The sequence below is a fragment of the Somniosus microcephalus genome, chromosome 12 (assembly GCF_052327205.1).
Source record: "Somniosus microcephalus isolate GS21.2 chromosome 12, FLI_Smic_1.0, whole genome shotgun sequence".
NCBI classification, from domain to species: Eukaryota; Metazoa; Chordata; class Chondrichthyes; order Squaliformes; family Somniosidae; genus Somniosus; species Somniosus microcephalus.
Genome location: NC_140998.1, coordinates 107,611,494 through 107,639,167, shown reverse-complemented (window position 1 = coordinate 107,639,167; position 27,674 = coordinate 107,611,494). Strand labels below are relative to the sequence as shown.

The 27,674-nt window shown below is 42.1% G+C and overlaps 1 protein-coding gene across 1 annotated transcript in view; it reads left to right on the top strand.

Annotated features, from left to right (window-relative positions):
* Nucleotides 1-27,674, top strand: part of arhgap5 (Rho GTPase activating protein 5) — a 120,979-nt gene that overhangs the window by 1,084 nt on the left and 92,221 nt on the right. Inside the window, 2 exon segments of the mRNA XM_086003393.1 lie at nucleotides 1,229-5,141; nucleotides 6,009-6,144. Coding sequence (XP_085859519.1) covers nucleotides 1,413-5,141; nucleotides 6,009-6,144 — 3,865 coding nt within the window. The 5' untranslated portion in view covers nucleotides 1,229-1,412.

Genomic DNA, 27,674 nt, shown 5'->3' with positions numbered 1-27,674 from the left:
CATAAATATATCTATATGGAATTCTGGATTTCTGCTTCTAGTGGGGGAGGGTACTAGGCCTGTTGAAGATGTCTGTAGGAAATGACATTGGAATGCCCAGTACTCAGTAAATTCCGATTTTTTTATTTTGCGTTCCTTAAATCATATGCCTTAAAGTGGCTGGAAAAGGGAAACTATGAAAATTAATCATGGTTAATTTATACACTATATTATTTTATTTCATCTTTATTTCTGTGGATCGAGACACATATTCGTCATTGTAAGTCCCATGAAAATGATGCGAGATCTTTTTTAGTAATAATTATTATACACCAGAATGGTGTTTTATAAACCTGCCGTAACGCACTGAGTGAAGCAGAGAGAATTTATACGTTTTGTCTGCGGTGAAATTGCCGCAGCTGTGCGTGTAATTTATAATCTGAGGCTCGTTCAGTTTGTACGGTGCTGTAGTTTCCCCCCCTAATAGTTTGGCCCATAATCGGGATCTATCAAATGAAGAAAATTTAAGCGTTGAATTTACATGAGTCACTGAATTTTATTTGTGCAAATTTAAAAGGGAAATATCGCTAAAATCAAGAGGCACGGGTATTTCAGATAATTGTAGACATATTCATATGTCTTCAAGTAGATAACCATTAGAGTATTGGAAGTCTGTTTTTAAAAGTCAAGCTAAAAACAATTTAAAAACTTGAAACATTCAAATAAAACTTAATTGTATAAATAAAATGTCTTAAGTGTTTTTTAAATTTCACTAATGAGTGATTACACGATTGAGAACTACAAAGGATGATATTGCCTGAGTGGACTACAAATTGCAGTAGAAGACTCTATAGTACTGTATCTTTATTTGAATGATTCAACTTTTAAATCCATTTTGTTTTTTTGTATTACTTTGCTTCTAATAATTGAATATGAGATCATATTTTCACTTATGTGTCACTGCCACAATCCGATTTTACTTTGAAGCAATACAAATAGAATATAATGTACAGCCTGTAGTGAGCTGGTAACTATATTCAAGTATAAGGCTGATCAAAAACCCTTGTGGATTATCTACTCATCTTCACTTGAGGTATTTGCCATATCACATTGATATGATGTGTCCTTTTATTTATTCTATGCAAGTTGACTGGAAATCAGTAACTAATGACCAGTTTGTTGTTTGAGGCTGTTTTTTCTAAAGTGATTGATGTATCTTTCAACTGATTGTTTGTTTATTTTTAAACAGAAATTCTATTTTGAGAAGCTATGGATAGAAATACAATTCAGGAGAAAAGTGCATTTTCAGTGAAAATGGAATTCAAGTTGACTGGTCCTGAACAGATGAAGTGACCCACTGTATGTGGGCTTACTACAGAATAAGGAGCACTTTCCAATGCTATCTTCAAATGTAATGGGATGACTGGAGAAATATGATGGCAAAAAACAAAGAACTGCGTCCCCCAACATACAGTATTAGTGTGGTGGGCTTATCCGGGACAGAGAAGGAGAAAGGTACAAGTGGTGTTGGAAAGTCTTGTTTGTGCAATCGATATGTGCACTCAAAAGCTGATGATTATTATCCAGAGCATACCTCAGTACTTAGCACGATTGATTTTGGAGGCCGTGTTGTCAACAATGACCATTTTCTGTTCTGGGGTGACGTAAACCATACAAGTGAGGAAGGAACTGAATATAAAGTACAAGTCATTGAACAGACTGAGTTTATTGATGACCAAACCTTTCTGCCTCATCGAAGCACAAACTTACAACTATATATAAAACGAGCAGCTGTATCAAAACTGCAGTCAGCTGAAAAGTTGATGTACATCTGCACTGATCAGCTGGGTTTGGAGCAAGACTTTGAGCAGAAGCAGATGCCAGATGGAAAGCTGACCATTGATGGCTTCCTCTTGTGCATTGATGTAAGCAAAGGGTGCAATAGGAAATTTGACGATCAGCTTAAGTTTGTAAATAACCTTGTTGCTCAGCTGGCTAAAACAAAAAAACCTGTTGTTATAGCAGCAACAAAATGTGATGAATGTGTTGATCACTACCTGCGGGAGGTGCAGGCTTTTGCAACAAATAAAAAAAGTATGCCTGTTGTGGAAACTTCAGCACGTTTTCATGTGAATGTAGACTTGTGTTTTGCTACTTTAATCCAGTTGTTGGATAAAACGCGGGGAAAGTCGAAGATTATTCCATATCTGGATGCTTATAAGCATCAGAGACAACTTGTTGCTTCTGCAGCAGACAAGTTTGAGAAGTTAATTGTCCAGGCAGTGAAAGATTATCATGCAGAGTGGAAAACTGTTAGTAATAAATTGAAAAACCACCCTGATTATGAAGAGTACATAACTTTGGAGGGGACAAAGAAGGCAAAAAACACATTTTCTAAGCACATAGAGCAACTCAAACAGGAACATATTAAAAAGCGACGGGAAGAATATATTGCTTTGTTACCAAAAGCCCTTAATATACTGCTTCCTCAGCTTGAAGAAATTGAACACTTGAACTGGTCAGAAGCTCAAAGTGTTTTGGAACAGAGGTCTGACTTTCCCCTCTGGTTTGTTGTACTAGAAAAAACACCCTGGGATGAAACTGACCACATAGATAATATGAATGATAAAAGACTTCCCTTTGATCTGCTTAATACATCAGAAGGAGAAAAGGTTTACCACAATCATGTGCAACATTTGATTTCTGAGAGGAGAAGGCTTGAAATGAAGGATAAGTTTAAGAAACACCTTGAAAAAGTACAGTTCATAACACCTGGTAAGCCCTGGGAGGAGGTTTTATGTTTTGTCATGGACAATGAAGCTTGCAAGTTTATAACTGATGCTGATCGTAGAGAGGTTTATAGTCGACATCAGCGAGAAATAGTTGAAAAAGCAAAAGAGGAATTCCAGGAAATGCTTTTTGAACACTCTGAACTTTTTTATGATCTGGATCTTAACGCAACACCCAAAATGAGTGAAATCAATACGGTTCTGAGTGAAGAACCAAGATACAGGGCTTTACAAAAACTTGCACCAGATCGGGAATCTCTTTTGTTAAAACACATAGGATTTGTGTATCACCCAACTAAAGAAACTTGTCTAAGTAGCCATAATTGCATGGACATTAAAGTAGAGCAGTTGCTTTCTACCAACCTTATACAGTTTGATAACAATCGGCCAAACATGTATCAGGATAGTGCCAATATTGATAAACTTAACCTTGTTCTGTTGGGTAGGGATGGGCTTGCACAAGAACTAGCCAATGAGATTCGAGCTCAGTGTACTGATGACGAATACACTTTGGATGGTAAGATTTATGAACTGGATCTTCAACCACTGGATCTAAACACTTTTGTATTGTCTGGTCTGACTACAACATATCAACCTCATGGATATTTCTGTGTTTATAACTCTGCAGAGTCATTTAGTTGTATGGCAGATTGCATAGAACGAATAAGAAGTGAAACTACCCCAAACAGGAAAGGCAGGTTTACAGCCAATCTTCCATTTACACTAATATTGGCAAACCAGAGAGACATTGGTTGCAAGAACTTGCCTATTTTAAGATTACAGGGGCAGCAACTGGCCAATAAGTTGCAATGTCCTTTTGTTGATGTACCCTCTGGAACCTATACTCGCAAATTTCATGAATTCCAAATAAAACAAGCTCTTCGAGGACTTCTTGAAGCTTTGAAACACAATTTGAATGTTGTTAGTCCCTTGCCCAGTATTAAAGATCTGTCAGAAGCTGACTTGAGAATTGTAATGTGTGCCATGTGTGGGGATCCATTCAACGTTGACCTAATTCTTTCACCATTCCTGGAATCCCAATTTTGCAGTGCTGCTCAACCTGGTCACAATAATTCACTCCTGCTTGAGAAGATTATTGGTGAAAAACGCAAACGAATCCAGATTACAATAGTTTCATTCCATTCATCCATTTGTATAAGGAAAGATGAGTTAGTCCATGGGTATATCCTAGTTTATTCAGCAAAACGAAAAGCATCCATGGCAATGCTACGTGCTTTTTTGGCAGAGGTGCAAGATGTCATTCCTGTTCAGCTGGTAGCAGTTACTGACAGTCAAGCTGACTTTTTTGAAAATGAAGCAATTAAAGAGTTGATGACCGAGGGCGAGCATATAGCAACTGAGATATCTGCAAAGTTCACTGCTATATATTCTTTATCACAGTATCATCGACAAACAGAGGTATTCACACCATTCTTCAGCGAAGTTCTGGAGAAGAAAAATAGTATTGAAAATTCCTATATGTACGATAGCACCAGAGAATCCACTAATGTTGGTGAAGACTTTTCCTTATCTCCTCGGGCAAGTTCTCCAGCTTACAATTATTACCCAGATTCAGAAGATGACAATGAAGCACCCCCACCATACAGCCCTATTGGGGATGAGGTACAGTTGCTTCCATCGTCCAGTGATCGTTCCAAACAGCGATCGGATTTTGAAGGAACTGAATATCCAGTTCACAGCAGTCCAGTTGTTAATCATGACAACCATAAAGTGCCTCCACCCGTTAAACCTAAACCTGCTGTTTCGAGGCATGATGTGAGAAAACTTGATCCAAATCTTGTGAAAACCATTGAACAGGTTATTGGTAAAAACCCAAAGAGACTCAATCGAGGACCTTTTGGCCATCTGGATGACCTAGATCCATCTGACAATTACTCTGTCCCAAGAGATGCTCTATTAAAACCCAAAGCGGAGGATGAAATATACTCAACCCCCCAGGATTCAAAGATTACTAAGATCACAAGAAAGCCAAATTTGATTGGGGGAAATAATTCTCAAGGTGAGGAAGAAAATGGCTTAATTGATCGAATATCAAAGCAACCAATAACACGGAAGCCTTCAAAGTACAAATACAAATCCAAGACTCTTTTTAGAAAGGCTAGATTATACTACAGAAGGAGAGAACGCTTTGATGTTAGTGACGACGAAACTGTGCCATCTTCCTCACGCAAGCCAAAGAAGGGAAAAACTAATCGTGGGAGTGAGGAAGATCCTTTACTGTCCCCAGAAAATTGTGGGAAAGCAGGGATTGATAATCCTGCTATTGCATCTGATCCAGAAGTTGATGATGTAAGGAGGCATAGAAAAGATAAGAAGCCAGCAAAACCAAAGCCGCAAAAGCCAAACAAAAAGGCAAGTTTTATCATTGAAATTTGTATTGCTTGCAGAGAGTTGTGTGTTTTAAATTGTGGCCTGACATGATGTCAAATTATTCAGATAGTTTAACATTTCTTCTAAATGATAGTTAGCACAATGACGCATGATTATGCGCTCCTTAGATTGTTTATTTTATTAAGGAAAGCTAGATGGAATTGATACTCAAAGTAATTAAATTACAAAATAAACTTAGAACTGTAGTTTGTCAAAGTTGTGCAGTAGATTGCTTTATCAGTAGACTTTTCAATTTTTTTTTGATATAGCTGGTCCCATTCTCTCTCTTCACATCCCCCCCTCCCCCACCCCCCCCCCACTCCCCAAATTCTAGATGTGAGCACAGGAAATTGTATGACTTTGGTTCAAGTATCAGTTTTCCAAATATCTCCTTTTCAAATGAAGTTTATTATACTGTTGTTTACAATGAACAAACTCTCTATATCATGCTTTGTTTCTAATTTGGAATATCTATCAACTTTTGAAGGTAGTATTGTAGAGGAATGATTGGAATGTAGGTATTGAAGGTTTTGGATCATGGCGATTATTCCTAATGGGAAAGAACAGCTCATCAGTCAGATCTGACTGTTATATTCCAGCATGTACAATATTCTCCAAATTTGTAAGAGGGAAAGAGCATTTAATTTGTGAAAATCCATGGTCATATTTCTGAAAAAGTAGCAAATTGTCAAGAAGTACCGCGTTTACAGAATGTGTCAAATATGAAAGACTTGTGAAATTACATTTTAGTTCACCAAATGGGCCACCAATTTCTAATCCTCTGAGCACTGTGCATGGAAAGCTAATTGAATTAACAATTTTGCCTTCTTTTATAATTACTCTTCAAAGGGGCAGAGACCTACATTACCGGCAAGAAGAAATTGGGACAGCAATTACTTTGGGGTGCCCCTTCAAGACGTAGTTACTCCTGATAAACCTGTGCCACATTTTATTGAAAGATGTGTGGAGTACATTGAATCTACAGGTAGGACATGTGCATTATACTGGAGCTGAAATCTAACAGCATCTACAGAATACTTCATAGAATCATAGAGCACAGAAGGAGGCTATTCTGCCCATCGTGCCTGTGTCGGCTCTTTGAAAGAGCGCTTCAATTAATTGTACTGCCCTGCTCTTTCCAATATAGCGCCTGCCTTTTGTTCCTTTTTGAGTATACAATTCCCTTTTGAAAGTTACTATTAAATCTGCTTCCACCACCCTATCAGGAAGTGCATTCCAGATCAGCATAACTTGCTGCATAAAAAAATTCTCATCTCCCCACTGGTTCTTTTGCCAATTACCTTAAATCTGTGTCCTCTGGTTACTGATCCTCCCCGATCTCCTCTCCTCTCCTCCTCCGCACCCCCCCCACCCCCCCCCCCCCAAACCAATGGAAACAGTTTCTCCTTATTTATTCTTATCATAACCCCTCATAATTTTGAACACCTCTATTTAATCTCCCTATAACCTCTGCTCTAAAGATAACAATCCCAGTTTCTCTCGTCTCCCCACATAATTGAAGTCCCTCGCCCTGGTATAATTCTAGTAAATCTCCTCTGTATACTTCTCTCCAGTCTGAAAAACAACCATTTGCCACTACTCTCTGCTTTCTGTCCCTTGACCAACTTCATATCCATGCTGCCACTGTCCCTTTAATCCCATGGGCTTCTATTTTGTGAAGAAGTCTATTCTGTGGCAATTTATCAAACACCTTTTCAAAAGTCCATATACACAACACTTCCAGTGAAAGGTGTTCTCTAGTGATTTCAGGAAATGCACTGTTTTTAATCGTTTATTTCATGTAGACTCAAAACTTTGGCCTTCAGGTTAAGTTATGTTCTAGCACAGTATAGAAAAAAGTTATTGTGGATCAACATTACTCTTTGTTTATTTTCCTGGTTGGAAGATTTCAGCAAAATTTGTGTGATGTTCAGGAAGCTTTGGCCCACCGTGAGAATATTGCTTAAGGATGGCAGGAAACTGTCTTGTGTTGTTGAGTTTGTGGTGGTGGAGCTCATTGTGAACCTGCTTGTTGTCATGATGCCAGATCTGGAATACTATAATTTTTCAGTTAATAATTGTGAAAATTTCTAATTATAGCAAGTGTTATGCCAGTACAAAGTTTTTATTACTTTTTAAAATTGTTAATTTGATGCAAAGCACAGCAGAGTAATGTCTCTATGAACTTTCCATTTACTTGATCGCTGGTTAAAGGATTATGACCATTTTAATTGCTTTGTGCAAAATGAATACAAGCTTAATAAAAAATATGTGGAGCTTTTTTTTTGAGCATTCTTGGAAAGTGTTAAAATTTGTGCCCACTGCACCACAGACTGAAAGGAGGAACAGTTCAACAACAGTAGCCAGTGTTTAATGTCAAGAAAATAAATATTGTTGCCTTTAAGCTAGCATAACAAATTACTGTATTTATAAAAGTACACTTGTGACCGCTCTTATGGAAGAGGGGGAAATTATGCCAGGTATACTGCCTTCATTCATTCCCATCATTTGCAGTGATTTGTAACTATGCACTGTAATTATCAATTCAAAGACTTACACTTGCTGTGAAAACACACTGCTGTCTGAATGTATTTCAAATATGTCAATATATAAAACATATGTGAAGGACCAGGAATTGAACCCGTCCTCCCACCCGAGAGCAAAAGACCTGTGGGCAGTTTCAGGGAGGCATTCCTGCAGACACACAGAGTCTGTGATGGGTTTACATCTGTAAGGCGTGTAATGCAGGCTAGTAGACTCGCTTGGCTACTAGTTCCTGCTTGGATTACTATGTTAAGTATCTTGTTGCAAATAAATTGTATGGCATTGTGGCAGTGAAGCCAAGGACTTGCAGGGTGGCACAATTTTTGAGCGAACTTGTTCCACCACTGAAAGTGGAAGAGCAGCACTGATTATCGGACAAAGGGAGATAGGAATTTCTAGTGTAAACGGTTGTACAATTAACTTCAGAAAAACACAATACAATTGCTCTTCAAAAGGCTATATATTGTTATACTGTGCTTAATTCAAATGATCTAATAATTCAATTTTTTTGGCACTGAATTCCCACTTTGCTGTGGTATATTGCTTAATTAAAATTATTGGATAATTCACAATTGTTTAGTGCATTTAAAAACAGACTTCAACTGATCAGAAGTAAACTGTACAAGGAGGGAAATCCAAGTATGCAAGTGGTACATTTGACAGACTGGAAGATTAGACAGTCTTCCAGACCCTTTGGACCCGAGTGTTTTAGGTGGGAGCATGTAATGCATCACTAGAGAAGATTAAGTAGCAGGCATATAGGATGTCTGTTGGGAGTTTCTCTGGCCACTATCTCAGGCTTAACCAGATTGTTCGTAACCTCAGCGTCCTACTTTACCCTGAGCTGAGCTTCTGATCCCATATCTTCTCCATCACCAAGACTGCCTACTTCCACCTCCATAATGTCACTTGTCAATGACTTTCCCTCCATCATAAGGTCAGAATTGGGGCTGTTAGCTGATGATAGAACAGTGTTGAGTTCCATTCACAATTTGTCAGATAATTAAGTAGTTCATGACTGTATACTGCAAGACCTGGACAACATCCAGGCTTGGGCTGATGTGTGGCACAAATGTTGCTTGCCACTTAAGTGCCAGGCAATGACCATCTCCAACAAGAGAGTGTCTTAACCATCTCTCATGACATTCAGTTGCATTACCATCGTTTTAATCCCCCCAACATCAACATCCTGAGGGTCACCATTGACCAGAAACTGAACTGGACCAGCCACATAAATGCTGTGGCTGCTAGAGCAGGTCAGAGTTTTGGTATTTTGCGGCGAGTGGTTTATTTCCTGACTCCCCAAAGCCGCTCCTCCTGCAAGGGACAAGTCAGTAGTGTGATGGAATACACTCCCCTTGTCTGGATGGGTGCAGCTGCAACAACACTTGAGAAGCTGGACACTGTCCAGGGCAAAGAAGTCCACTTGATCGGCAGCCCATCTACCACCTTAAACATCCACTCCCTCCACTACCGGTGTACAGTGGCTGCAGCATGTACTACTCACAGGATGTAACTCGCTAAGGCTTCTAAGACAGCATCTCCCAAACCCGCGACCTCCACCACCTGGAATGACGAGGGCAACAGGTGCGTGGGTACACCATCCTCTCCAAGTTCCTCTCCAAGTCACACACCATCCCGAATTGGCCATATTTCACCATTCTTTCATGGTTGCTGTGTCAAAATCCTGGAACTCCCTACCGGCCAGCATTGTGGGAGCATCTTCACTACACAGACTGCATCGGCCAAGAAGGCTCACCACGACCTTCTCGAAGGCAACTAGGGATGGGCAAGAAATGCTGGCCTTGCCAGCGACACCTACCTACCAAGAATGAATTTTTAAAAATCCATGCAGCATTCAAATTGAGCAGTCTTCTCTTTGTCATATAATTCTTCATTAAATGAATTATGTAATCCATTAAAAAGATCCCTGCATGTGTCTCAACCTTAAAAAAAAAAAATCACTACCTGATTTATTAAAGCTTAAAACTGGAAGTAAAGCATTGACGTGATGTAAACATGTATATAGTGGCCACCTTCTCAGAAGAGATGGTATATTTTAAACAAGATGTTTATATAGTCTATTGTAACATTTGTTCATATTTTATACCTAAATTTAAAAGTGGTTCAGACCCTGTTGAAATGCACCTGTTTTACTTTCATCATGAATGATAGATTGATCCCTGGGATGAGAGGGTTGCCCTGAGGAGAGATTGAGTAGATTGGGCTTATACTCTCTGGAGTTTAGAAGAATGAGAGGCGATCTCATTGAAACATACAAGATTCTGAAGGGGATTGACAGGGTAGATGCTGAGAGGTTGTTTCCCCTGGCTGGAGTGTCTAGAACTAGGGGACATAGTCTCAGGATAAGAGGTTGGCCATTTAAGACTGAGATGAGGAATTTCTTCACTCAGAGGGTTGTGAATCTTTGGAATTCTCTACCCCAAAGGGCTGTGGAAGCTGAGTCATTGAGTATATTCACGGCTGAGATACTGTAGATAGATTTTTGGACTCTAGGGGAATCGAGGGATATGGAGATCACGCGGGAAAGTGGAGTTGAGGTTGAAGATCAGCCATGATCTTATTGAATGGCGGAGCAGGCTCAAGGGGTCGTATGGCCTACTTCTGCTCCTAATTCTTTTCTTATGGCCACTAACATGAGGAGTTCCTGTTTATAGCAATTTACTTTTGAGATGATAAATGAAAGTGTTTAAGAAACAAATTCCAAATGTTGTCACAAATTTTGTTGCACTTAAATTTGATGCAGATACGACGTTTTCTGGAAGCCCAACTATTAATGTTTGCGCTAGGATCTCCTGGTTGGAATCTAGTGGTGTAGTTTTGTAGCTGTTAAATATCAAAGTGTCTGTTTTTGTTTTTATTGCAATTAATTATGTTGGCAGGAACAGTTAATATAACAATGAACGTACATAAATAAATTCATAGGAAGGAAGAGGTGTCTTTGTTTGAGTGTTACAATATTTACATAACTGCAGTAGAAACTGTTGCTAAAAAGTATTTAAATTGTTAACCTGTTAGTATTTTGTATCCAAGGATATTGTACTTTACCCTTTTTAATGGTTTACATTTTTGTGGTAATTTATTACAGAATGCCTGAGTTATGAGTCTTCACATTGATTTCCAGTTTTTGACATACTCTCCTTTAGGAAGGGTTATTTTTTTAGGGCTGAAACCCAAGTTGCTTGAGGCCTGTTATCTGAGGCTTAATATAATGCAACTCACTGTGCTTAATTTTAACAATAGATTATGCACCATATGTACACAGCTAAAAAGAAAATACCAACAGAAATTCACAAGCATCAAATCCTGGGTAGTGGTGGGCTACTAGAATTAGCTTGAGTATCCTTGGGCCAGGGAGGGGATTTGTCTTGAGTTGTACTTAAGCTTTGGGATTGAAATGGACTTCATAACTTTGTCTTGCCATTTGACATCCTTTTCTGTCCTCAATCCCATCAGGAGCATCTGAGACTAGAATAGTCAGTAACAGGCATTGAATTTTCTAGTCTCTCCTAGCATCTCCTAATTGGGATTAAGGGCCAAAAAGATGGCCAAATGGTGTGGGAAAAATATGAAGCCATTTGCAGTTAACCAACAGCTAAGATACGGGTTTGTGAAGTCAGCTTTCCAGTCTGTTGTCTTAAGGGAATGAAATATACAGCACAGAGACTACAGAAGGCAAGATGGTGAAGAAGAGAAACATTCCAATATTCCTTCAAAAAATTATATTTACAAAAATTGGTAATTAAAAATTAAACTTTCAGTCTTCCTTTCTTTCACGCCTTTTGTCTTCACCATATTGCAAACATGCAGCTGTGAACAATATGCTTGGTTCCTGCCATCTGTATGCACCAGCAGGTGTTTCATTCAGTGAACTTGCACAAAATGTTAGTCAAAGAAAGAACTTGTATTTATATTGCACCTTGTCATGTCTCTAAGGATGTCCCAAAGATCGTGACATCTATTGAATTACTTTTTAAAGTTGGTATGTGGGTAAACTTGGCAGTCTTAGCAAAGTCCCAAATGTTGGCCAGGATTCTCTGCTCTTCAGATAGTGCTGTGGGATTTTGTATGTCCATGTGGACCATATGGCTGATAAGAACATAAGACGCAGGAGTAGGTCATTTGGCCCTTCGAGCCTGCTCCGCCATTCAATAAGATCATGGCTGATCTGATCTTGGCCTCAACTCCACTTCCCTGCCCGCTCCCCATAACCCTTGACTCCCTTATCGTTCAAAAATCTGTCTATCTCCACCTTAAATACATTCAATGACCCAGCTCTCTGGGGAAGAGAATTCCAAAGATTCGCGACCCTTTGAGAGAAGAAATTCTTCCTCATTTCCGTTTTAAATGGGTGCCCCCTTATTCTGAAATATGCCCCCTAGTTCTAGATTCCCCCATGAGGGGAAACATCCTCTCTGCATCTACCCTGTCAAGCCCCCTCAGAATCTTATGTTTCAAAAAGATCCTCTCTCATTCTTCTAAACTTTAATGAGTAGTGTAGGCCCAACCTTTCTTCATAAGACAACCCCTTCATCTCTGGAATCAACCTCGTGAACCTTCTCTGAACTGCCTCCAATGCAAGTATATCCTTCCTTAAATAAAGAGACCACAACTGTACGCAGTACTCCAGGTGTGGTCTCACCAATGCCCTGTACAGTTGTAACAGGACTTCTCTACTTTTATACTCCATTCCCTTTGCAATAAAGGCCAACATTCCATTTGCCTTCCTAATTACTACTTGTACCTGCATGCTAACTTTTTGTGATTCATGTACAAGGACCCCCAGATCCCTTTCTACCTCAGCATTTTGTAATCTCTCCCCATTTAAATAATTTGCTTTTTTATTTTTCCTACCAAAGTGGATAACCTTGCATTTTCCCACATTATACTCCCATCTGCCAGATTTTTGCCCACTCTCACAGCCTATCTATATCCCTTTGGAAATTCTTTGCGTCCTCCACATAATTTGCTTTCCCACCTATCTGTATCATCAGCAAATTTGGCTACATTAATAATAATAATTCAACTTTATTGTCATTGTACAATGCACAAGTACATGAACAACAAAATGTGATCTTGCAAGCTCCCATGAGTCCAGTACAAATAACATTAACATTAAACGTAAATAGCACCGTCCTGGGAGAAGCAAAGCCGCTGCGTCTGTGCGCGCCGCCATTCCATTTCCGCCATTCCATTTCCACCATTCCTCCTGTCCGACAATCTTCAGCCCAACGCCCGGGCCTGCTCACCAGCCGCCCCTCCCGGGGCTCCTTCCGTGACCTTCTCACCAACCGCCCCTCCTCGGGGCTCCTTCCGTGACCTTCTGCACCTGGTCTTCCCTGATGGTCACCCCTCCAGGCACTAACCAGGCCTGGCTCTGCTTAGCTTCCAAGCCTTGCCAGTGACCCTGTCCCTAGTCCCAGGAACAGGGCCCGGTTCCTTCATCCAAGTCATTAATATAGATTGTAAATAGTTGAGGCCCCAGCACTGATCCCTGCGGCACCCCACTAGTTACAGTTTGCCAACCTGAAAATGACCCATTTATCCCGACTCTCTGCTTTCTGTTGGTTAGCCAATCCTCTATCCATGCTAATATATTACCCCAACCCCGTGAGCTCTTATCTTGTGTAGTAACCTTTTATGTGGCACCTTATCAAATGCCTTCTGGAAATCCAAATACACGACATCTACTGGTTCCCCTTTATCCACCCTGCTCGTTACATCCTCAAGAACTCCAGCAAATTTGTCAAACATGATTTCCCTTTCATAAAACCATGTTGACTCTGCTTGACTATATTATGATTTTCTAAATGTCCTGCTATCACTTCCTTAATGATGGACTCCAGCATTTTCCCAATGACAGTTGTTAGGTAACTGGTCCATAGTTGCCTGCTTTCTGTCTCCCACCTTTCTTAAATAGGGGCATTACATTTGCGGTTTTCCAGTCCGTTGGGACCTCTCCAGAATTCAGGGAAATTTGGTAGATAGGGTCTTAGTTTAATAACTTATCCGAAGAATGATGCCTCTGATGCAGCAGCCTTCAGTGCTGCACTGGAAATGTTAGCCTCGGGCTTGAACCCACAACTTTCTGACTCCAGAGGTGAGACAGCTTCCAACTAAGCTAAGTTGGCACTCATAATGTTATGGACTGATTGACCAGTAGAATAGCTGTTATTTCATGTTAGGAAAAGTGCAAGTAGATCCGATTCAGTCCAGTCCAAGAGTGGCAGTAGGGCTTCTCTAAGTACCACAGTTGATCCACAGGCTGTATACTCTACTCCTCCTTTGATACGGTCAATTACCCCAGCCTCCTCTAATCCCTCTCTTCTGTTATCCTGCTCAGTGAAGCTGCCCCCATTTGGTTCCACTCTTGTCTATTCTAATCATAATCCGAACATCTCCAGCAATGGCATCTCTTCCTGCCCCACATCATTACCTCTTAAGCCTCCCAAGGATGTGTCTTTGGCTGCCTCTTCCTTATCTACATACTGCTCCTTGGCAACATCATTTGCAGACGTGCTGTCAGCTTCCACATGTACGCTGATGATACCCAGCTCTACCTCTCTCATACCACTCTCAAGTCCTTCCACTGCATCTTTGTTAGGCTGCTCGTCTGACATCCAGTCTTGGATGAGCCATTTCCTCCATTTACACATTGGTAAGACCAAAGCTGTCATCTTTGGCCCATGTCACAAGCAAGTACCTATGTCACTGATTCTATCCCCCTCCTCTGCCACTGTTTTGTGCTGAACCAGACTGTTTGTAGCCTTGGAATCTTATTTGACCATATTCTCTCCATCACAAAGACCACTGGCTTGCACCTCTAATGTTACTCACCTCCATTCCTGCCTCAGCCTCTACTGCTGAAACCTTTGTCACCTTCAGACTCATCTATTCCAAAGTTCTCTTGATCAGCCTTCCATCTTCCACTCTGCATAAACTTTAGCTCATATAAAACTGTACTGTCTGTATTCTGTCCCACACCAAGTTGTGGTCGTCCATCACCTTTGTCATTGATTTAAATTGGCTCCTGATCTCCCATGTCTCCAATTTAAAATTCCCATCCTCATGTCCAAATCCCTTCATGGTCTCGCTCCTCCCTTTGTCTGTAATCTCCTCCATCCATACAAACCTCCCTGAACTCTCCGTTCCTCTGACTCTGGCCTCTCATGCATGCCACTGCCATCCGCTCCCCGCCCCCCCCCCCCCCCCCCCCCCTTTACCATGGGTGGTCATGTCTTCAGCCCCCTATGCTCTGGAATTCCCTCCCTAAACTCCCCCACCTCTCCCACTCTTCTACAAGACCCTCCTGAAAACCCAGCTCTTTAACCAATCTTTAGGTGATGCTTCCTAATCTATCCAGCCATTTACAAAAGCAAAATACAGTACTGCAGATGCTGGAAATCTGAAATAAAAACAGAAAACGCTGGAAATACTCAGCAGGTCAGGCAGCATCTGTGGAGAGAGGAACAGAGTTAATGTTTCAGGTCGATGACCCTTCGTCAGAACATTCAGACGAAGGGTCATCGACCTGAAACGCTAAGACTGGCATTTGGATTTAAGCCTTTGGGAGTCAAGTTTTTGGCTACTCACATTGTTTGAAGTTTTGTTAGAGTAAAGTTCCTCTTCCATTTTATTTGATTACGCCTCTAAAGCAATTACGACTAAGGGAAACATCTTGCTCATGAAGTTCAAATTCATAAATTGAAAGATTAAACAAAATGTACAAGTTTAAAAAAAAAAAGTTAACTTGTGCTATATCCTAGCCATTCATCACAGGTGTGAAAACTATGTCAAAATCAGAGGACATCTGGATGACCTTGTTAAATTAGCTGGTGGTTTTAAGCTTAGCTGCATTATGTCATGGTTTCCAAAGATGTGCAGGTTAGGTTGATTGGCCATGATAAAAAAATTGACCCTTAGTGTTAGGGGGGATTAAATACGCGGGGTTACGGGGATAGGGCTTGGGTGGGATGGCTGTCGGTGTAGGGACCGGGTGCTAGGGTTTGGATGATCAGCCATGATCTCGTTGAATGGCGGAGCAGGCTCGAAGGGCCGAATGGCCTACTCCTCCTATCTTCTATGTTTCTATTATAACTTTTTTAAATTTTGAATATCTGCTGCCCTCTTGTGGCCATTTCCTCCTCCTCTTCCTCTCCCGGCCCCCCCCCCCATCCCCGATTCCTCCAGGCCACATACTATCTATGTCGAGGAGTGTCTGGTGTTTGCATCCCATTCCCACTCTTCGCCAGCTGCCAGGAGGTGAGGGAAAGTGCCCCATTCCCTTTTTCTTTTTTCCTGTAATAGCAAGTCTGACCTATGTTCAACATGGCTGAAATTGGAAACTCAATAAAGAGGGAGTTTAAGCTTGAATCCTGCCGACAGTGTCTTTTACAATTGGGGGCGGGGAAATTTACTGCAGTTGGTTGCTCACCATGCTATCAGATATCATGTGCATATTATTTTCAGCCAGAAGAGTGGGGTGGGACGGTCTGGGCTTCAGCCTTTTGTGCAAATGCCTTTCTTGATGTGTTGTGATCAGCTAACATGGCCCTGTCTTGCAGGATGTGGATGGTCTTCCTTGTTTATCGTTTCTTCATTGGAGAGTTACTGTAAAATGCTTTACAGTCTCATATTTTGAAGTTGCTTGATCAAATTATTTAATGCATAATTTTTTCCAAGCAAAAATGGCTCCTGTGCTGTGTCGTTTAAATGACTGAATAATTTGTTTTATTTTCTCGCAAAAAAAAAAGGATAAAGAATTAACGGGGTGGACTGTATCACTCTTGTTGAGATTAAGTGAAATTGACAGCCTATTCAAATAACAGTAATTGAATTTGGAATGAACCATTCCCAGGTTCACCAAGTTTGGAGAGCCCATTTGTACTGGCACCTCCAAAACCGAATCTGAGATGTTTGGGATTTGAGTGGTCATGTCATGACATCATATTGCATGCAGACTAAGTAGTTAAGTTAATTTTAGATGATGTTTAACATTATCCCAGGAAGGGCAAGCAATTGAAAAATGATAACCGGTATTAGTAAACAGAATTTCCTTCCTAGCCCCACTGAACTTTGGTCTTGGGGACCAGAACTGCAAAACAACGTGGTCTCTGATCTAAACACGGGTCTGAAACCGTCAGGTGCTGGGGGTTCCACAGTCTGGTGTGAAGGTAGAATCAGTCTGCAGTTTATGCTGTTAACGCACCACCTTTAATGTCGCTGTAAAGCAGAAACCACTTTTTTGTGACACTGAAGATGATGTGTGAATGTAACCTGACTCATTAAGGGGAATCTTGCCTTAATCATAGCGAGCTAAGACTGGTATTTGGATTTAAGCCTTTGGGAGTCAAGTTTTTGGCTACTCACATTGTTTGAAGTTTTGTTAGAGTAAAGTTCCTCTTCAATTACAAAAGCAAAATACAGTACTGCAGATGCTGGAAATCTGAAATAAAAACAGAAAACGCTGGAAATACTCAGCAGGTCAGGGCATCTGTGGAGAGAGAGAAAAAGAGTTAACGTTTCAGGTCGATGACCCTTCGTCAGAATGTTCAGACGAAAGGTCATCGACCTGAAACGCTAACTCTGTTTCTCTCCACAGATGCTGCCTGACCTGCTGAGTATTTCCAGCATTTTCTGTTTTTATTTCATAGAAACATAGAAAATAGGAGCAGGAGTAGGCCATTCGGCCCTTTGAGCCTGCTCCGCCATTCAACGAGATCATGGCTGATCATCCAAACCCTAGCACCCGGTCCCTACACTGACAGCCATTCCACCCAAGCCCTATCCCCGTAACCCCACGTATTTAATCCCTCCTAACACTAAGGGTCAATTTTTATCATGGTCAATCAACCTAACCCACAACCTCTTCAATTACCTCTTTTCTCTACCTGGAATATGTGCACATGTATGTGTATGATTTTAATATGCTAAAGAATGCTATAATTTTCAGATTTTAGAGTATGCATAGTAATGGTTTCTTCGCACCAACGCTAGTTTCTCCAGAGCTGAATTTATGGTTCAATTCTTGAACAGGAGAATTTGGATTAAGCAGACTGTGCAGGGGAAACTAACCCAAAAACAGTTGATATTGCTGGATTTTGTGAAACTGGTTCCAAATTTACAAAGAGGTTGGTTGATTTTTGTGGAACACCTTCATAACAGATGGCAATACTAGACTCTGTAGAATATATTTGTTGCAATATTTTACAGCATGCTGCTTATTGCATATTATAACCACTAGATCCATCTGTAGGTGTTGGCAGACTTTTCTGTTTCAGTTCACTAATTTAGTAGGATCAAGTTTCTAAACAGAAGTGATGATCTGAGGATTTGGACTTTGAGATATTCCATTAAACAAAGGATGCATTATTACTCTTGAAATCTGGCAAACCTCCACTGAAGAAATGCAAGTGGCTGTTGCAGTTGCAATCTTGCATGCCAAATAGAGACATTGCAAAATAAATATGATTTTTCTGTTCTCTTAAATGGATGATACGAACATACGAATAATGACGGACAGGGGAAGACCCTTTGGTCCATCCAGCCTGTCTCTCAGAATTGTGATACCTTGTGCATCACCTATATACACTCCCCACCCCACCTGAAACTGATTTCCTGGGAGAGACGAAAATCAAGATCTAAAAAATCCAGGCCAATTTGGGGAAAATCCTCTCGGATACCCTTAGGCAATCAAAACTGATCCATGACATTCTGACCGTGATAATTTTATGGTGTACCTATCTTTTGTACGAGGCCCCAGCCAGAAACAGGTCCAGCTCTCTATTGAAAGAATTCAGCGAATAGGCGTCCACCTCTGAAGCCGGCAGCCTGTTCCAGAGGTCCACTATTCTCTAGGAAAAGAACCACTTTCTGACATCTTAGATTTGGCCTTGTACAACTTAAAATCCCTAACACATTTAATTGGAACAAACTGTCAACTCGGAACACAATCAGTTTTCTTCATCATCTTAAACTCCCAGAGATGTCGGGGAACATAGGGCCTAATGAGAAGGAGGAACTGAATGAAATCAGTATTTGTAGGGAAATGGTGTTAGGGAAATTGATGGAATTGAAGGCCGATAAATCCCCAGGGATTGATAATCTACATCCTTAAGGAAGTGGCCCTAGAAATAGTAGATACATTGCTGGTCATCTTCCAAAATTCTATAGACTCTGGAACAGTTCCCATGGATTGGAGGATAGCTAATGTAACCCCACTATTTAAAAAAGGTGGTCGAGAGAAAACAGGGAATTATAGACCGGTAAGCCTGACATCGGTAGTGGGGAAAATGCTAGAGTCCATTATAAAAGATGTAATAGCAGCACACTTGGAAAACAGTGACAGGATCGGGCAAAGTCAACATGGATTTGCAAAAGGTAAATCATGCTTGACTAATCTACTGGAATTTTTTGAGGATGTAACTGGTAGAATAGATAAGGGAGAACCAGTGGAAGTGGTGTATTTGGACTTCCAGAAGGCTTTCGATAAGGTCCCGCATAAGAGATTACCATGCAAAGTTAAAGCACATGGGATTGGGGGTAAGGTACTGACTTGGATAGAAAACTGGTTGGCAGACAGGAAGCAAAGAGTTGGAATAAACGGGTCTTTTTCCGAGTGGAAGGCAGTGACTAGTGGGGTACCGCAGGGGTCGGTGCTAGGACCCCAGTTATTCATAATATATATTAATGATCTAGACGAGGGAACTAGATGTAATATCTCCAAGTTTGCAGACGACACAAAGCTGGGTGGGCGTGTGTGCTATGAGGAGAATGCAGAGAAACTCCAGTACGAATTGGGCAGATGCATGGCAGATGCAGTATAATGTGGATAAATGCGAGGTTATACACTTTGGTGGCAAAAACAGGAAGGCAGATTATTATCTGAACGGCAATAGATTGGCAGATGGGGAAGTGCAACAAGACCTGGGTGTCCTTGTGCACCAGTCGCTGAAGGTAAGCATGCAGGTGCAGCAGGCGGTGAAGAAGGCAAATGGTATGCTGGCCTTCATAGCGAGAGGATTCGAGTACAGGAGCAAGGATGTCTTGCTGCAGTTGTACAGGGCCTTGGCGAGACCACACCTTGAGTATTGTGTGTAGTTTTGGTCGCCTTATCTGAGGAAGGATGTTCTTACCATGGAGGGAATGCAGCAAAGATTCACCAGACTGATACCTGGGATGGCAGGAATGATGAATGAGGAGAGATTGGGTCGATTGGGCTTATACTCGCTGAAGTTTAGAAGAATGAGAGGGGATCTCATTGAAACTTATAAAATTCTAACAGGACTAGACAGACTAGATGCAGGAAGGCTGTTCCCGATGGCGGGGGAGTCCAGAACTAGGGGTCACAGTCTAAGGATAAGGGGTAAACCATTTAGGACAGAGATGAGGAGGAATTTCTTCACCCAGAGAGTGGTCAACCTGTGGAATTCTCTACCACAGAAGACAGTTGAGGCCAATTGATTAAATATATTCAAGAAGGAGTTAGATATATTTCTTAAGGCTAAGGGGATCAAGGGATATGGGGAGAAAGTAGGGACAGGGTACTGAATTTGGATGATCAGCCATGATCTCATTGAATGGCGGAGCAGGCTCGAGGGGCCGAATGGCCTACTCCTGCTCCTATCTTCTATGTTTCTATTTAAGACAGAACCAAAGTATGTATTTAATCGGTCTGCCATTTCTTTGTTCCCCATTATAAATTCCCCTGATTCTGACTGCAAGGGACCTATGCTTGACTTCACTAATCTTTTTCTCCACATCTATAGAAGCTTTTACAGTCAGTTTTTATGTTCCCTGCAAGCTTTCTCTCATACTCTATTTCCCCCCTCTTAATTAATCCCTTTGTCCTCCTTTGCTGAATCATAAACTGCTCCCAATCCTCAGGTTTGCTGCTTTTTCTGGCTAATTTATATGTCCTCTCCTTGGATCTTATGCTATCCCTAATTTCCCTTGTTAGCCACGGTTGAGTCACCTTTTTTGTTTTATTTTTATGCCAAACGGATGAACAAATTCTGTAGTTCATCCATGCGATCTTTAAATGTTTGCCATTGCCTATCCACCGTCAACCCTTTAAGTAACGTTCCCCAATCCATCCTACCCAACTCACGCCTCATACCATCGTAGTTTCCTTTATTTAAATTCAGGACCCTAATCTCTGAGTCATCTACTTCACTCTCCATCTTAATGAAGAATTCTATCATATTATGATCGCTCCTCCCCAAGGGGCCTCGCACAACAAGATTGCTAATGAATCCTTTCTCATTACATAATACCCAGTCTAAGATGGCCTGATGTCTAGTTGGTTCCTCGACATATTGGTCCAGGAAACCATCCCGTATGCACTCCAGGAATTCCTCCTCCACAGTATTGTTACTAATTTGGTTAGTCCAATCTATATGTAGATTAAAGTCACCCATGATAACTGCTCTGCCCTTATTGCACGCGTCTCTAATTTCCCATTTAATGCCATCCCCAACCTCAGCATTACTGTTTGGGGGTCTGTATACAACTCCCACTAATGTTTTCTGCCCCATGGTATTTCTCAGCTCTACCCATACAGATTCCACATCATCAGAGCTAATATCCTTCCTTACTATTGTGTTAATCTCCTCTTTAACCAGCAATGCTACCCCATCTCCTTTTCCTTTTTGCCTGTCTTTCCTGAATATTGAATAACCCTGGATGTTGAGTTCCCAGCCCTGGTCACCCTAGAGCCATGTTTCCGTAATCCCAATCATATCATATGCGTTTACATCTATTTGCGCAGCTAATTCATCCACCTTATTACGAATGCTCCTCGCATTAAGACACAAAGCCTTTAGACTTGTTTTTTTAACACTCTTAGACCGTTTAGAATTATTATTTACTGTGGCCATGTTTGATTTAAACCCTTGATTTCTCTGACTGCCACCTTTGCTTTTCTCCTTTCTGTCTTTTGCTTCTATCCTTGTTTCCCTTTCCTCTGTCTCCCTGCACAGGTTTCCAACCCCCTGCCATTTTAGCTTAAACCCGCCCCAACAGCACTAGCAAACACTCCCCCGAGGACATTGGTCCCGGTCCTGCCCAGGTGCAAACCGTCCAATTTGTACTGCTCCCACCTCCCCCAGAACCGGTTCCAATGTCCCAGGAATTTGAATCCCTCCCCATTGCACCATTCCTCTAGCCACGTATTCATATGAAATATCCTTCTATTTCTACTGTGACTAGCATGTGGCACTGGTAGCAATCCTGAGATTACTACCTTTTTGAGGTCCTATTTTTTAATTTACCTCCTAACTCCCTATATTCAGCTTTTAGGACCTCATCCCGGTTTTTACCTATATGCACCACGACAAGTGGCTGTTCACCCTCCCCCTCCAGAATGCTCTGCAGCCCCTCCAAGACATTCTTGACCCTTGCACCAGAGAGGCAACATACCATCCTGGAGTCCAGTTTGTGGCCGCAGAAACGCCCATCTATTCCCCTTGCAATAGAATCCCTGATGTAAGAAAAAGGAGACTTACCATCAAGTAACTTTAAAGTAAGCTTTAAGTAACTTATAAACACACTATATACAAGAGAGGTCTTTACCATGCCTCTGGTAGAAGCCTCTTACAATACTGAACAGACCAGTATTTATACCAGTCCAACAGGAAGTGACATTTACAGGAAGTGAGGTATGTACACAGTTCATAGTTCATAGTTCACAGGAAGTGATGACATAACTTCCCGGAAGTTAGCATTTTTATCACATTCTTCCCTCCTGCAGGATTAGGAGGCTGTGGTCTACCTTTTGGTCCGCAGCCGCCGAACAAGGAAGAGTCGCACCCGTTTGGATTCCCGTCGTAGAGGGTCGCTGGTCCGCTTACATGCGGTTGGCCATTGGTCAGAGTCTGTGTGGCCTGGATTGCCCTGTGAAGGGTCGGGGAGATCATGGCTTCGAGTACGAGCCCCAATAGGTTCAAAGTCGGTCTGCCTCTGTTCAGAGGGAGGTGCAGAGCTGGTCTGTGGCGGATCAGTACTTTCATGCGCGGTACTGGGAGGGTCGCAACCTTGAGCACGGGGTTCTACCGGCACCAAGCTAGTTGGTGTCCGATCAGGATCCTGGAGAGGGGTACCCGATAGGTCCCAAGAGTTTTCTGGTGAAATGCCATCACCCGATGTCCCACTCGGTCCTGGTGGGCAGGGAGCCAGATCCCGTAATGATACGGTAGATTCTCGGCCGTCGGAATATCGTATGTTTGCATAGGTGGGGTTGGCATCGGTTAGTTCGACCTCGTCTACAAGAGGGTCATTTTTAGACGTCCGAACGTATCTTCGGAGTAATACAGGTCCAGGAGTAGTTAGCCATGACGGGAGTGATGTTCCATGAGATGAGCGACGCTGGAATCCAAAGAACCGCTCATGAGGTGTAGTATTTGTGGCTGTAGAAAGCAGGGACCGTATAGAGTGCAATGCATCCGGAAGCACTGTTTCCCATTGCTGGTCTGGTAGGCCCCGAGATCTTAAAGCGAGACGTACGGAATTCCAGATGATACCGTTATACCTCTCTACCTGCCCATTTCCGATGGGATGGTATGGTGTTGTTTTGCTTGTAGCAATTCCCCGTTCTGAGAGGTAGTCCTTGAGTTCCCTTGACATAAAGGATGGACCCCGATCTGAGTGAATATAAGCCGGCATGCCACAGAGAGAAAATACCTGCTCAAGGCAGCAGATTACTGTGGACGCCAGCATATTGGAGCAGGGGAAGGCAAACGGAAAACGTGAATATTCGTCGATCATGGTGAGCAAATATGTGTTCCGAGTTGAAGAGGGCACTGGGCCCTTAAAATCGATGCTAAGTCGTTGCATCGGTTGGGTTGCATGTATGAGTATACCATCTGAGGGGCGGAAGAACTGAGGTTTTAATTCCGCACAAAGCCGGCATTCTGAGCATATTTTTTTTACATCTCCAGTGGAAAAAGGGAGATTCCGTGATCGTACGAAATGTAGCATGCGCGTAACGCCAGGATGACACAAACCATTGTGGACATCCATGAGAGTGGAGGATGACATAGTGGAGCAGAATGCCCGTGTGAGGGTGTCCGGGGCCACATTCTCCTTGCCAGGCCGATAGAGAATGGTATAACCAAAAGAGGCCAGTTCCATCCTCCAAAGTTGTATTTTATTATTCTTAATTTTGGTTCGTTTTCGATTATCGAGCATGAAGGCGACTGATCGTTGGTCCGTGATCAATGTAAAGTGCTGGCGAGCTAGAAAATGGTTCCACTTCCGTACTGCCTCTATGATGGCTGTGGCTTCTTTCTCAACCGGAGGATAATGTAGCTCGGCACCTTGTAAGGTCCTGGACATAAATGCTACAGGACGACCTTCCTGATTCAGAGTAGCCGAGATCGCCACCTCCGAGGCATCACATTCAACCACGAAAGGGAGATTCTCATCGATGGAGTGAAGAGCCGCTTTCTCCAACTGTTTTTTGAGAAGGTTAAAGGCTGCAACAGCCGCTGTTCCCAGTGGAAATGATCTAGCATGCAGCAAGGGTTGGATTTTGTCCGAAAAATGAGGAATCCATTTAGCGTAGTATGCAAACAGACCGAGAGCCCGACGTAAAGAAGCCGGATTCTTAGGTGACGGGAGCTCTTGGAGCGGGCGAAGTCTTTCTGGGTCTGGCTTAATGATACCATTGCCTACGCAGTAGCCAAGGATGTTGATGGTCGGTTGCGACTCAACAGATTTGGATTCATTCAGGGTCAAATTACGGCGATGGAGGGCATCCCGAAATTTTTGGAGGTTGGAGTCGTGTTCCTGTTGATCGTGACCTGCAATGGTAATGTTATCAAGATAGGGAAAAGTGTCCCTTAGGTTTTCCTGCTTAACCAGGCCATCCATTGCCCGTTGAAAGACAGCCACTCCATTAGTAACCCCGAATGGGAGGCGACGAAATTGGTACAGCCGTCCATTAGCCTCAAAGGCTGTGTACTGCTTATCTGAGACCTTCAAGGGTAACTGATGATAGGCACTTTTTAAATCGTAAGTTGAGAACACTTTGTATTCGGCCAGTTTATTAACCATATCATCAATGCGTGGCAATGGGTAGGCGTCCAAGTCGGTATATTGATTGATGGTTTGTGAATAATCGATGCATAGTCGCTGTTTGTGAGGTTTTAGAGGGTTCTTGACAATGACGACTTGAGCCCGCCAGGGCGACGAACATGGTTCAATGATATCCTCTGCTAGAAGTCGAGAGATTTCAGCCGCAATAAAAGATTGGTCTCCCTGATTAAAGCGCCGCGATTTCGTTATTATCGGTTGGCATTGAGGCGGAATACTGGCAAATAATGAGGGTTCATCAAGTGAAGCTGCTGATAATGCACAAAATGGTTGTTTAGATGGTATATTAGAAATAGTAAGTCCGGGTTTGGATCCACCAAACTCAATGGTGAGTTTCTTATGCTGTTTTTGGAAGTCCAGCCCTAAGAGGAGATCACTACATAAGTCTTTGAGCACTGAAAGTCGGGTGGAGGGATACATACGACCATGAAGTGTCATATCAACAACACAAAAGCCGGAGATTCTGGTATTAAGTGATGACTGGGCCATCGCAATTGCCTGGTCCGATGGGAAGACATGTAGTTTCAATTTCGCAACAATCTGTTCCTTAATGAAACTATCAGTACTTCCTGAGTCAATTAAGGCATCTAAGGTATGCCCTTTAATTGAAATTTTTGTGGCTGCCTGAGACAGGTTCTGTGGGCAAGCAGCTGTAATTGGTGTCGTTGCACAGAGAGTGGCTAAAACTCTCGGTGTGCTTCTTCGGGAGAGAGCTCGAGAGGAAGCTTGATAGGTCCTAGCTGGAGCATCTTGATAGGCTCTAATTGGGGCAGTTCGGTAGGCCTTAGCTGGATTGGCCCTCGTAGAGGCCCTTGATAGGCAAACTTTAGCAAAGTGTCCTTTTTTCCCGCAATAACTGCAGATTGCATTGCGAGCAGGGCAGGTTTTCCTAGGGTGAAAAGCATCTCCACAAAAGAAGCATTCCTTCCTAGATTGCCAAGAGGCTGCTAAAGTGGGGTCGTCGTCCTCTTCTTCATCAGAATTATCAGAATTAGATTCCCCCATGATAGGGTTCACCTGAGACCGCTTGAATTGTCTGGTTGCAGCTACAGCAGCAGATCGAGATCTGGGCAGCTGATAGAGGTCTGCATTTCTCTTTGCCAAATCCAGTGAACAAGCTAGTTCAAAAGCTTTTTGTAGCTCAAGTGTTTTACTTTCTAGTAGACGCTGGCGTATAAATGGAGAGGCAATCCCGCAGATGAAAGCATCACGAATCATTTCTTGGCGGTACAGCTCAGCTGAGGCTGCCTGAAAGTTACAATCTACGCTGAGCCTGCGAAGTTCTTGCAGGAATTCGTCAATTGATTCCCCTGGCCCTTGTCGGGCTGTGGCCAGTAGATGTCTAGCATAGACCTCATTTGGGGTCTTCGCATACAGTTTCTTAAGTGCCCGAATCACCTCTTCGTAATTATCCCAGTCATCAACATATTCGAACACTTTTGGGGTCACATAATTGACAAGTATCTTCAATTTAGCAGGAGCATCCACTTTACATTCATCCAGAAAATTCTCAAAAGTACGATACCAATGCTTCCATACCCTGCCAGCTGCTGGTGTATTCGGGTCCAAGTCCAGACGAATAGGTCTAAGGATTTTCTCCATGATGGGTGGTTCCCTGGATCCTTAACTTCCGAGTTTGTCTGAAGGTCTAGTATTTGTCAGTGTAAATACTAAGTTACTTAAATTGATGTAAGAAAAAGGAGACTTACCATCAAGTAACTTTAAAGTAAGCTTTAAGTAACTTATAAACACACTATATACAAGAGAGGTCTTTACCATGCCTCTGGTAGAAGCCTCTTACAATACTGAACAGACCAGTATTTATACCAGTCCAACAGGAAGTGACATTTACAGGAAGTGAGGTATGTACACAGTTCATAGTTCACAGGAAGTGATGACATAACTTCCCGGAAGTTAGCATTTTTATCACAATCCCTATCACTATAGCTCTCGCGCTCTTTTTCCTCCCACCCACGGTGCCAGGAAGTTGGCTGCTGCTGCCTTCCCCCGATAAGCCATCTCCCTCAACAATATCCAAAGCGGTATATCTGTTTGAGAGGGGGATGGCCACAGGGGACCCCTGCACTACCTGCCTGCGCATGCTACTCTGCCTGGCGGTCACCCATTCCCTTCTTGCTTGTGCAGTCTTTACCTGCGGTGTGACCAACTGATTAAATGTGATATCCACGATGTCCTCAGCATCGCGAATGCTCCAGTATGTATCCAATCAGCTGCTTCCTCTTGCCCGCGTCACTTTTGGAATCGTGTTTGCCTAGTACTTTTTCTCTAGTGATAGTCATTGTTTTAAGTTCCTCCTTCCCTATAGCCCCTTGATTATCAATTATTATTGGGATGCTTTTAGTGTCTTTTCACCGTGAAGACGGATACAAAATATTTGTTCAAAGTCTGCCATTTCCCTGTTTCCCATAATTAATTCCCCAGTACCAACATTTACTTTAGCTACTCTCTTCCTTTTTATATACCTGTAGAAACTCTTACTGTCTGCTTTTTATATTTTTTGCTAGTTTACTTTAATAATTATCTTCTCCCTCTTTTTTTAGTCATCCTTTGCTGTTTTTGAAAAATTTCCCAATCCGCTGGCCTACCACTAATCTTCGCAACATTGTATGCCATTTCTTTCAATTTGATACTATCGTTAACTTCCTTAGTTAGCCACGGATGGTTCATACTTCTCGTAGAGTCTTTCTTTCTCACTGGAATAAACCTTTGCTGAGAGTTATGAAATATCTCCTTAAATGTCTGCCACTGATTATCTACTGTCTTACCCTTTAATCTATTTTCCCAGTCTACTTTCGCCAATTCTGTCTTCATACCTTTGTAATTGCCTTTATTTAAGTT